Source organism: Leopardus geoffroyi, chromosome B4 (assembly GCF_018350155.1).
Source record: "Leopardus geoffroyi isolate Oge1 chromosome B4, O.geoffroyi_Oge1_pat1.0, whole genome shotgun sequence".
Taxonomy (NCBI): Eukaryota; Metazoa; Chordata; class Mammalia; order Carnivora; family Felidae; genus Leopardus; species Leopardus geoffroyi.
In genome coordinates, this window is record NC_059341.1 from 139,133,115 (window position 1) to 139,145,595 (window position 12,481).

Consider the following 12,481-nt stretch of genomic DNA (forward strand, 5'->3'; position numbering starts at 1 on the left):
GGAGAGTGCATGCTCTCCCGACTGAAATAATTAGAAACAACCCATGTGCTCTGAGGACTCAAGAAAAGTTGTGTAACTTGGCATTATCGTCCACAGGACATAATTATATGAAAACCTTTGTTCTTATCAACACGATTTTTTTCTGCAATGACTGCAAAAGAACACAGTTTTATAGGAATGCGTACATAATACTTTACAGATAGATTATGTACGTCTCTTTGCTCATCCAAGGGCCAGTGGCCCATCAAGAGAACACCCAAATGTACACAATAATAATTCAGTTATCTTTGATATTTTGCCAATTTTCAGCTATATAAAAACCATCGCTTTACATAGTTTTTTCTCATTACAAAGGTGTGTCTGTCAAGGTAGGTGGATAGAATATATTATATGTAATGGTTTGTAAGTTTGTTTCATAACCTTTAAATATTTGGACATATGGAGGCTTGTAACATCTCCTGGTGCCACCTTCCCCAAGGAGTAACTTGCTAGGGAAGATAATTACCCATATGTTCTGGCGGTACCTAACAACTTTTTTTAATGTTTATTATTTTGAGAGAGAGACACACATAGTGCAAGTGGGAGAGGGGCAGAGAGAGAGGGAGACGCAGGATCGGAAGCAGGCTCCAGGCTCTGAGCTGCCAGCACAGAGCCCGACATGGGGCTCGAACCCACGAACCTCGAGATCATGACCTGAGCTGAAGTCAGATGCTTGGCAGACTGAACCACCCAGGTGCCCCAGGCCTGAGTTTTTAAAGTAAGCTTGTAAAAGTAGAATATACATCCAGAAAAGTCCAGGCTTCCTAAGTGTATGGCAAAATGAATCTGCACAAAGAACAACAATGTAACCAGCGCCCAGTGAAGCCCTTGTAACACACACATGATACACTGGATACCAGCCACACACCGGACTTACCACCTACGCTTCCTTCAGGCTCAAGGCAAAGAAGGCAAAGTTCGGCTCTCTGTGGTGTGGAGGAGGGAGGATGCATCTAGAGACCTGGTTTTGTTGCCTATGGACAAAATGCCTTTACTGTTGTATCATTTTTAAGTAAATTTTGAACGGTAAAATATACATACAGAAGAAACAGCCCTTAAAAATGCAAGTTTCCGGGGCGTCTGAGTGGCTCAGTCAGTTAAGCATCCAGCTCTTGATTTCGGCTCAGGTCGTGGTCTCACAGTTCATGAGTTCCAGCCCCACGTCAGGCTCTGTGCTGACGGTGCGGGAACCTGTTTGGGATTCTCTCTCTTTCCCTCTTTCTCTGGCCCTCCCCCGCTCGCTCTCTCTGTCTCTCAAAATAAATAAATAAACTTAAAAAAAAAAAAAGATTTTTTAAAAATGCAAGTTTTCGGAGCCCTGGGTGGCTCAGTCAAGTCGAGCATCCGACTCTTGATTTCCACGTGGGATTGAGCCCCATGTTGGGCTCTGCTCTGGCCGCTCGTGCACACTCTATCTAAAATAAAATAAAATTGTAAAAAATGCAAGTTTTTGGAATGAACAAGAGTCTGAGGCGGATGTATCCCCCCGCCCGCCCAGAGCCACAGACGGAGAGCTCTCTAGAAGATTTGTTGAACTCCAGAGTTCTTAAGGGGCTAAACTGAGAACAAATCCAAGAACGTTCATCTTGGTTTCCTGTTCGGTGCAGACTTGGGAGGGTATTCAGAACTGTCGCCAACTTGTTCTGGAACATAGCTACGCTATTCCTGGAAATATGAGGAGGACAAAGGAATCTTTAGAAATGGCTTTAAACTTGCTAAGTTGTGGTTTCGTTGCTTGAACTGCACAGGGTCCCCAGAGAAACCCATGTGGATGCAATTTTTCCCTCCCGGTGAGGAAGCAGCCACAACCCAACAGGAGGAAAAGTCTAGAACCATTCACATTTTATGTTTTTGTGTATGAAAATAAGGTAATAACGATGATGATGATGATAACTCCTTCAAAAAAAACCCTGTATATTTGTCTCACTTGTTACTTTGTTTTCCTGATAATGTTGCATTGGCATTTCTACATTTCTTAACCATATAATACTTATCATTGCTCTATTGGATTAGAAGGCCCCTGGCGCTCTCTTCTTTCCTGATATGCGTGGGAAAGTCCTGTGACCGCCAGAATTCTCATTGTAACCAGAAGTTGAGAGCCTCGTCTCCTTCGTTGGACCTACAGCTGTCTGCCTCGTCCTCGCTCAGACGGCTTCCATGTCGGTACCAGGAGGGGGTGGTCCCCTTCCTGCACCAGGAGGCCTCTCTAGCTGGCACTCCCTCCCTCCCAGTGCACAGCTCCAGGTCATGGGGTACAGCCACCCCCAGAACATTCTTCTTGGGAAGGGAGGCCAACCGGTGTGCCCTGAGCCTGGAGAGGGGCCCAGACTTCGGCTGATTGCTAATTTGGGAAGAGTGTCTGGGCGCATTGACCCCATGCCTGTGTGGGTCTCCCAAGCTCTAAGGGGAGGACTGCCCCCGGCTTCCCATGGCTGGGGCTTAAACCCTCTCATCCTGTACTCCCACAGGCAAGTGCATGGATCTGACCGGACCACAACCGGCCTCTGCAGGTAAAAAGTAATTATTTGGCCCCTGCGTTTACTTGTTCTCAACCTGTTCAGGAGTCGGGTGGTAAAGAGGGGTGCCATCTACGACCGTGCACGCCAGTGGAGGCCAGCGGGCCGGTATGGACCCGGCCACTCCCATGACCTCCCCACGAGGGGACTTAGAAAAACCGTATCTGCCCTGTGGACACTGCTGTGCGAGTCACGTGGAGCACGGAGTGCCACGGCCATCCCCGCCCCGCTCAGGACCGCAGGGGCCCTGGGGAAACCGCAAGCGCCTGGGACGCAGCCGCCACCCCTCTGGTTTGGTCGTCCCCCTCTGCCGGCCCTCCACGTGGAAGGCAGGAGCCATCCAAGTATATGCCCTTCAAGCAGAAATCACTGCAGCTCTCAGAGAAGAAAGCTCACATTTAATTCTGATAAAGCTTAAAGTGGCATCTACATAAATGAACATGCTTCTGAGTGAAACTATAAGACTACTACCCCTGTTTCTCTTAAACAATAAGCCACATTTTCTTTAATACTCCTAAGTAATCCACCATGCCATCAACAACCCAGAGCCCCAGTCCTGGATGGATATATTACTGTCGTCACACACATAGAACATTTGCTGTCTTTCACTGTGAACCCTCGCCCCAACACACACAACCTTTTGGTCATTAAACGAAATTCGTGTCTCAAGGCCCGGAAAGTGTTGTTAAACTTTACATCTTTAACTTGCAGTCGCCCTAAAGAATAGGTGGGGAGCTTCAGACTTCCGACTGTCAGTTCCCATCCCTGAATTCAAACGCAGGGGAACAAATCCTGGAACTCCTCACAAGGTCCCTCCAGCGCTGCCCCAGCTGGAGTGTGGGAGGTAGGGGTGGGGAGGGGAGGGGTGGGGAGGGGCGGGGTGGGGCGGGGAAGCTCCGGCCCTGGTCTGCAGAGGGAGGTCCCAGAGGAACTGAGGGAGCCACAGGCTCTAGGCTCCCAGCCCTGGGGGGGGGGCCAAGTCTCAGCAGGAGAAGGCTCTGCCCTGGGAAGGTAGATTGGGGTGGAGAGGGGGCGGGACTCTTGCCTGTGGTTCTTGACACTGTCCCTGATCATACAACGAGATAAACCATTTTCTTCCCGTTAATGTTTCTGGTCTTGAGCCCCAGATACCGGCGGCTCTTCTTCTCCGGCTGCCCATACAGCATGTCCTCAAAGAACTCCGGTTTGTCTCTGGCCTTGGGTTGGAAGAACACACACCGACACACGGTCCTTAGCTTGTGACACAGATAGGTCATTGCTTCCGCTTCGTCCGATGGCTCCTCGTACACGGGCTGCTTCATTTCCTCATAGGCCGACAAAATCACCGCCTGAAATAAGTTGATCAGTATACAGATCATCACCAGCATGAAGGACGAGAGGAACAGGACCCCTAGCACCCGGTTGTTGGAGAACTCGGTGTTCTGAAAAGCCGAAACGCAGTAGGAGAATATTGTCTGCGTGGCGTGAATCAGGTTGTTGTAGTTCCATTCATGCTGGCCGAACACCAGGTAGCCAAAGGCCATGTACACGAAGAAATACACGGACACCACCAGTGCCATGTGGCAGATGCCGGGGAGGGCGGTCTGAATGGCCCTCTGGGCCAGGCGCACGTCATAAAAGAATCTGGAGTACCTGAGGGTCTTCAAGATGGTCAGAAACAACAGGAAACCCAAAACGATCCTCATGATGTGATCTACCTGAGAAACTGCATGAAAGGGGACAAACTCCATGGGGTTCGACAAGTAAAATTGAATTATGCCAGCGGCCAGGAAGTGTTTCCTGAGAAAGAGCACGATCAGCACGGTAAATACGCATTTTAGAGCAAAGTTGAGCAAATTGTACACACTTGTCACGTAGGAGGCCCTTTCTTGCAAAATGATACAGCCCTCATCGACAACGTAGGCTACGAAGAAAATGAGGACGGCCGCGTACAGGTAGATCTCAGCGGACGTCCTCCTGTCGAAGTCAGCAAGCGAGAAGGAATGCACGGACGTGCTCGTGTTTACGACTCCCAGCTGTGAAACCTCAAAAATGACAGAAATGCTGCAGAATAGACTGACGTCCGGGTTAAAGGTGGTCAGCTCCAGAATCACGGCCCAGGTCTTCTCATCAAGCCAGTTGTTGCTCTGGAGCTCCCCGAGCCGCATGCTGGAATTAAACTGCTGCTGTTCCGGAAAAAAATAGAACACATAGCCCCCCGACCTGTAGGTGTGTAAGAGTCCATGGGAGAAATACGCCCACGTCTTCTCTTGAGGCTTGTAAGTAAACCCATTGGTGTTCTTGTCCACAGCCCGCTTACCCACTTTATCCCAAACGTTAGAGTAGCTTCTGGTGTCTTCTGGGTCCGTGCCATACTCCGGATGACAATGGATGTCTCTGTCGGTGCTGTTCTGCCCAAAGTCTTGGGCGAGCAGGCAGAGTTTTTCGCCGGGTTTGGCCCTCACTTGCCTCAGGAGCGGAAGGCCAAGGATCTTGGAGGAGCTGTCAGGAAGAAAAGTTGGGTTCGGGTCGTTGTGGAGCAGAGGCAGCAGCACGTGGTCCAGCCACCGGTAGATGTCCTCCAGCTTGGTCACCATGCCGAGGTCCACAGAGAACTGATCGCAGATGAACTGGTTGTAGTAGAAGCTGTCGGTGTGGCGCAGGAGGGCCATGAGCCTCAGCAGGAGCGCCAGAAACAGGAAGTGGGTGAGAATGTAACTGAGGAACAGGAGCGCCCTCCTCTTGGTTCTCTTCTTTCTTTGGAATATTCGGATTTCGTCTTCGGTGAGGGGTTGGTACATCCTTGAGCTTCGCAGCTGCGTGATCTGCTCGTGTCGCCTTTTCATTTCTTCCGGGCCCATCTTCGCGTGGAACAGCTTGATCTCAGTGTAGTGGTACTTGCTTGCCCACGAGAGGTTTTTACAATACTTGGGCCTGCTCGTCCTGACGCCTGACAGGAGGATAATTTTGGACGGCTGCACCAGGAAAATGGACAGACAGAACGCACAAAACGAAGCAAAGAGCCACTCTATGGACTTTTCATAGCCGTAGGTCAGCCCATAAAATACAATGAAGAACGCGGATATACTGCAGGTGGCGAAAACCAAGAACCATGCTATATAAACGCAACACCCAGGCAGGACAATCCTGTGCTTCTCCTGGAGTTCTAGAGGATTCGTCTGGGAGGGCGGCTGCGCAGGAGCAGCTTCCTGATCGTCCTCTGCGTTTCGGTTACTGGCGTTCATGTTAACATCTCGGGGGCGGGAGACCTTGCCCTCTGCTTCCTTACCCCGGTGCTGCTCTGGCGCTTTGGGAGCTTTCGGGCTTTTCCTGGGGGGAAGCTTCGAAGCCGCTCTGGCAGGGGCACCGTCAGTTTCCTGAGCGTGCCACTTTTTCAGATGTTCCTCCCAGTAGTCACTTGGGACTCGCATCAAGGGGGTCTTCTGGGGAGACGCCTCCTCTACAGTCACGCGAGGTTCCTTCTGGGAATAGGTGAACAAAAAGGCGATCAGTAGTTGCACGGGGATGGTGATTAGGACACTTTCCAATCCTATCATCATTGACCTGATGTACTTTGTCTCTTTGGGATCCGTGTCTTCTTTTTTGTTGAGATTAAAGAACATAATATTGCATAAAAGGGAAGACAATAACATGGCTAAACAACAGGACAGCCGCTGCAGCCTATTGAACGGCCTAGCACTGACCCCGGAGAAAACAGAGAACCACATGTGATTTTTCTCCAGCTTGTAAACGGAATCTATCAGGAAATAGTCCTTTTTCTCTAGAGGCTGGTCAGGGGGGGTAACGTGAAATGTTCTGTCCAAAGAGGTGTCAATAGAAAGCCATTTCCGGCATAGGAACAGCCAGATGTGTCTGCTCAACAGACTTTCCACTTTGATTCTGCTTAAATACCAACTGGGGGCTCTGCCCTCATTGTTGTGCCACACACGAACGGAATGGATGTCCCCCAAGTCACGTTTTGTTGTGAGGAGGAAAGTGTTGATGCTTCCACGGTAGAGGGTGGTAAAATTGGGGTGGTTCAAACAATGCACGTTGCTGTCACCCTCTGTTCCCTTAAGTTGGATGAAGACGTCGGCCCTGGTCCCAGCCCCACAGCGCATTCCTGTGAAAATGGTGAGCAGGTAACACACCTTATCGTAAGGATCGTTGTCAGGTAGGACTATCACGTATTGCCGAAGAAGCTGGTCCATGGCATCTTTGTGCAAGACCCAGAACGCTAGGAATACGTACACGAGCATAATGAAAAGTACAGCGAAGAGAGTCACGGGGTTTTGGGTGACATTCCTGATGACCTCCAGCCGTAGATCTACAGGATTAGGGACCACAATCACATTGGCCGTCAAAAAGTGGGTTTGCAGGTGCAGGCCGGCTTTTTTGATCATGGCCAGCTGCCGCCGGGCCCTCCTTGGATTTTTGCAGATACAGTGCATTCTGTCCCAGGTGGTCTCCTCTCCGAGAACACAGTTGTCTTCTCTCCAATCGCTCTGGATCCCGTACATGTCTAAGCACTGAACGCTGAAAAGGGCGATGCTCACTAGCTTGTTACTGGGTGCCATGACAAAGCGAGGTGCCTGCAGAGCCATGGTCACGGTGCACTTGGACGAGCTGCCTCGCTGAGCTATGACTTGCAGCAGGGACGGTGGAAGGCAGACCACGCGGGCCTTCTTAACCACACAGGTCTGGTCAAACTGGTCACTCTGGTTGGCGATGGGAGGGATGTCATAGGGCACGAAGAAGGTGGCCACCAAAGCGGCGGGGGTGATCTCACTGCCAGCATATACCAATACCGTGAACACCAGGGTGACTTCCGTCATGATGTGGACCAGCACCTCACTCACTGCACTGCTGTCCACCTCAAAGCTAAACTCCCCCGTCGTCCTTTTGAAGGGCTCATTAACTTTGTGGGGCGCGTTGTCGGGTCCCACCGTGAGATTAAAAGCTGCAAAGCTCAAGTTTCTTCTGACGATGTGCGCTTCGACCACATCAGGTGTGATCTCTAGCACGTTGCCTTTGGCGGGGATGCCTGTCATTTTGAACCCAACCACCTCTGCAGAATAGCTTTCTTGCTGACTTAACCAAGGAAAGGGATCATCTGCAAACTCACAAAACATGGTGGAGATCGGAGCATTTTCAGGCAGAAGGGGGACACTGCTCGCATTGAGCACTGGATGAAAATAATTTCGGCCGAGCTTCTTGTTGGTGAAGGCCTCGTTAATATCCTGCTTTTCTGTTTTCTTGAGGTACATGTTAAAGCTGGAGGCCGTCATTGCAGTGGTTTCATTCCCTGGCACCATGCCAGCCAATATTGTGTCTGCTAGAAACTCCAACCCATAGAAAGGCTCATCCACTACTTCATAGGGAACACTCAGTTTAAGGATATTAGACAGACTTGTTAATATCCCAGTGCTCACGATTTCTATTTGTTCAGAGCTAAAGGATTTATGTTTTTGATGAGATTGTCGTAGGGCATGGTTGGCTTGCCAGACCCTCACTGTTGCAAGTTTCTGAGCCATTCGAGTGAATCCAGAGGTTGTCTGGGTTACTTTAGCCATACACACGACCACCTGGCTAATTTCCTCCAAAGTGCTGTTGGGAAGAACGAAAGTCTGGTTGACGAGGTGTTCCCGGAGTCTGGTTTCGTCAGCTTGCAAAGTCAAGTCAGCTTTCATGCTATTCACCACAGAAGCTGCTACATAAATTAAGTAGCCTGCAGGCAAAAATTCCCACTGGTCAAGCAAAGTAGAGAGTGATGAAGTTGGTCCCATGGTGAAATTGAATAATCGATCAAGCACATTCTTTGATGAGATTTTGTCCGTAGGAGCCCGTACGGTGGCGTGCAGGGTCACCGGAGTAAAGGCTCCTAGAGAGTCATATACCTGAACAATGATCTTCATGACATAATGATTAGCCAGTCCACCAACGGGGAGAAAGGAAGGGGGTGATGTGGACTCATGCCCCCAATACAGGATGGCCCCCAAGGTGTTCTCTTTCACAGAACTGATTTGCCCAAAACCGTACAAATCAGAAACTACTATTTTGTATGCAAGAGGGATGTTCTTGTCCGTGAAATTAGTACACCGGATGACAAACTTGGTTAAAAGTGAAAGTCCCTTAGCTGGATTGATGTTGCACTGCCCAGGCTGAGGAGCGTAGTTAATAGCAAAGGAGTATCTCAAGGTCAAGCCCGCTCCGCTCCAAGTTATTGAGTATACAGAAACCAAAAACTCACCTTCGGAAAAATCCCTAAAAGCAAAAGCTTTTATGGTCAGATAAGCCCTGGCCCTCCCTGTTGTGGTTTGTCTTGCCCAATCAAATATGATCTCTTTACCTGAAGACGACAGAATCGACCACTTATAGTCATCATGGTCTCCTGCACACCCGGTGCAATTTAGAAACAAAGAGAATCGATCTGAAATAATCAAATTACGATTGCAATTTTCAATGCATGAGATGTGTGCTGCGGGTCTTGGTCCTGGGAGCACATGCACCCTCCTATCGGCATACGCTGTTCTACTGCCCTTCCGGATCACCATTCTGAAATAATACACATCTCTGCCTCTCAGTGTTCTTGGCAAAAATGACAGGATGGGGCCAGAGGCCTCCTTCCACCGCAGATCGGTCTGCTTTGCAGTGAGACAGACTTTCCTGCTTACCACTATAATAGTCTCTCCTTGGTAGTTATTTTTATCTTTGGTGCAGTACCAAGAAAAAAGGAGTCCCTCTGAAGAGTTGCCTGAATCTGGGTCCGAGGACCTGCTTCCATCCAGAACCAGCGAATCTGTGAAATTCATTGTTATGTTGGGCCTGGCAGGAATAACCACCGCCTGTAGGGGGCTTCGAAGAACGGTGACGTAGACAATATCGGAGCCTGTTGCCCGAGGCATATTTGACTTCCTTGTGTAGATGGTGAGAGTGAAGTTAAACACGTACACCCCCCAAGATAAAGAATTGGGGGGGATTTCCATATACGCTGGAGTCCTCCCTGTGCTGAGTTGTGGTACGTCCAAAGGCTGATTCCAGTCCGGCACGTCGGATACGGAGGGCACGGAAAAGACTTGCCAACTCGGAATAAGTAAGGTGGCTTCCAGGCAGTCGTACTTAAAGGTTGCATTCAAGGTAGTGTGCATTCTCCTGTTCAACACCACCGGATCTTGGTCCCTATTGATCCTTACCAGGCTGACAACACAGGGCAACTGTGCGGATAACTGGCAGGACACGGAAGACTCGATGGCTAGGGGGCCGTCCGAGTTGACGGCTTCTAAAACAACAGGCGTGGGCCCATCCGTGGGGCACTTGGCTTGGGCCACGAAGCCCGCGTAGAGGCGAGGGTCGCCGGCGGGCAGAGCAGAGGCGGCCTGGCGGGGGCGCCGCACGCTGGCGGGTGGGATGGGCACGAGGCGGAAGGTCCACTCCGGGCGCCCGAGCGCGCCGTGCAGCGGGGTGCGCCACAGCAGGGACAGGCGGCCGCGGCGCGCCCACAGCTGCAGGTCCACGAGCGTGGGCGCGGCGGCCCCGGGGGCGCGCAGCAGGACTAGCACCCGCAGGCAGAGAGGGCGCGCGAGGCCGCGGGGCAGGCAGAGGCTGCCGCCACCGCTCAGGACCACGCCGCCGCCCGTGGTCGCGCGGGGCCGCAGGCGGAGGCGGACGCCGCCGCCCGGCTCTCCGAGGCCCGGGGCGCCTCCGAAGGTGCGCAGCGCGGCCGCGTCTCCCTGCGCGGCGGGCGGGGGCCGGCGGGCCGAGGAGGGGCCCTGGCGGCGGGGGTCGGGCGCCCCGGGAACGAGGACCGCGGCCCGGGCCGTGCGAGGGTCCGGGGGCCGCGGGAGGCGGCCGCGGCCCAGGACCAGGCCCAAGCCCAGGCCCAGGCCCAGGAGGAGAAGCGCGGGCCCGGGCCGCATGGCGCCGCCTCCCCGGAAACCTGAGAGCCGCCGCCGCAGGCCGCCGGGGGTCCAGCCAACGGCCGCGGGTGGGGCGCGGGCCGCGGGATCACAGGGGCGACGGGGTCACGACCTGGAGCGGCGAGTGGGGCCTGGGCTTCCGGGATCCACCCCCCCCCCCCCGCCCCCTCCCACGCCTGTGTAGGCCTCGATCGGGGAGCGGTGATGGAATGAACTCTGCCAAGGTTCCCAATAGCCTGAAAGGCCCCTTAGCGGGAATCCCACTCCCCTGGGAATATCCAGTTTCAAGACGGGGTCTGTGAGCTCCCCGAAAGCCCAGGGTTTCTCTTTTTTGCTCTTCATTCTTAAGTTGAAACCCTAAGTCACTGATTGTAGATCTTTCCTCTTTCCTAATAGAAGCATTTAAGGTTGTTAAAGTGTCCCACCAAACGCTTCGTAAACGCATCCTACCTGTTTGTGGTATTAACGTTATCATTCAATTAAATTTTTGTCTACTTTCCCCTGTTTGGGTTTTGACCTACAAATTAAAGATGTGTGGTTTATTTTTCAGATATCTGGAGTTTCTGTGAAATTTTTTGGGCTTTGATTTCTAACTTAAGCCTGTTGTGGTCAGAGAACACATTCTATGTGATTTTGATCCCTTTACATTTATTGAGACTTGTTTGAAAGCTCATACCTAGTGTGGTCTGCCTCGATGTGTTGTCCACGTGCACTTATCCCACCTTTGTTGGGTGGGTTGTCCTATAAATGTCAACCAGATCAAGATGGTTGGTACTGACACTTGGACCTTCCATGTCCTCTCTGGGTTTTTGTCTAGCTTTTCTATCACTTGCTGAGAGAGGATGTTAATCTCTCCTATTATGACTAGAGAATCGTCTGTTTTTAATTCTGTCAATTTTTGCTTCATGTATTTTGAGGCTCTATTAGATGTATACACATTTTGAGGTCATGTCTTAATGAATTGGCCCTTTTATCATTGTGAAATGTCTGTGTTTATCTCTAGCAATAATCTTTGTTTTGAAGTCTAGTTATGTGATATTAAAATAGCCAAGTTATATGTTAATTGTATCTCAGTGAAACTGGAGAGTAAAATAGCCATACTAGCCTTCTTATGCCTACGGTCTATATGGCGTATTTTTTTCTCATTCACTTACTTCACTTTATTTATGTCTTTATATTAAAGTGTTCTTTTGTAGGCAACATTTAATAGGGCTTTTATTTTCTTATCCTCTCTCTCTCTCTCTCTCTCTCTCTTGCATTCTCTCTGAGTGCACCACACACCAAGGAAAGGACATAAGAAGGCAGCCATCTGCAAACTAGAGAGACGACCCTTACCAAGTACCTGACATGCTGGCCCCCAGACCTTGGACTTTCGGCTCCAGTATTGCCAGAAATATTTACCGCTCAAGCCCCCACTCTAGGGTATTTTGTTTTAGCAGCCTGAGCTGACTAAGACCACAGGAAAGATGAGGGCTGAACACTCAGATTGGGGCCATCAGAGGTCATGTTAGGGGAGGAGGCACAAATGGAGAAGGCAGACTCTGGACTCCCCCAGTATTTAGAGGTCAGGCCAACAAGGCGCCAGAGAAGCAGCCGCAGTGGGGCTGGCCGGAAACCAGGCAGGTGTGGTGTCCCGGAAGCCATAGGAAGGGGGTGGGGTGGGGGAGGTGGTTCAAGTAAGGGGGCTCTGTCAGACCAAATGATGAGGAACCGGAGGCGGAGGCAGCGGCTGGGTTTGGGCCCGGAGGGCCTTTAGTGTCCCAGACAAGTGCAGTGTCAGTGGTTCAAACAACCACGTAAAACTCTGGACAAGTTTTGCCGGCATGGCAGAGCAGAGAAGTGTATAATAAAAAATAAAGAGCACTGGTATGCCCACATCCCAGCCAAGGAGATAGAAGGATCCCAGTGCAGTCCCAGGCCTCCGCGTGCCCTGCAAGAGAGACTTCTCAGCACCACCAGGGCATCATTGATGTGAGTTTCGTTTCTGCTGCTGTCTCGTGTTTCTGGACTGTTTACACAGGAACCAGTCCC

General features: G+C 51.1%; 1 protein-coding gene across 1 annotated transcript; it reads right to left on the bottom strand.

The window, feature by feature from the left end:
- Positions 1-3,235: 3,235 nt before the first annotated feature.
- On the bottom strand, positions 3,236-11,152 carry PKDREJ (polycystin family receptor for egg jelly). The gene has a single exon (XM_045464443.1). The coding sequence runs from the start codon at positions 10,448-10,450 to the stop codon at positions 3,626-3,628; it is 6,825 nt and encodes a 2,274-aa protein (XP_045320399.1). The 5' UTR covers positions 10,451-11,152; the 3' UTR covers positions 3,236-3,625.
- Positions 11,153-12,481: the final 1,329 nt, after the last annotated feature.

Excerpts from the sequence above, each read along its gene's own strand:
- PKDREJ (XM_045464443.1), bottom strand. The coding sequence starts at position 10,450 with ATGCGGCCCGGGCCCGCGCTTCTCCTCCTGGGCCTGGGCCTGGGCTTG.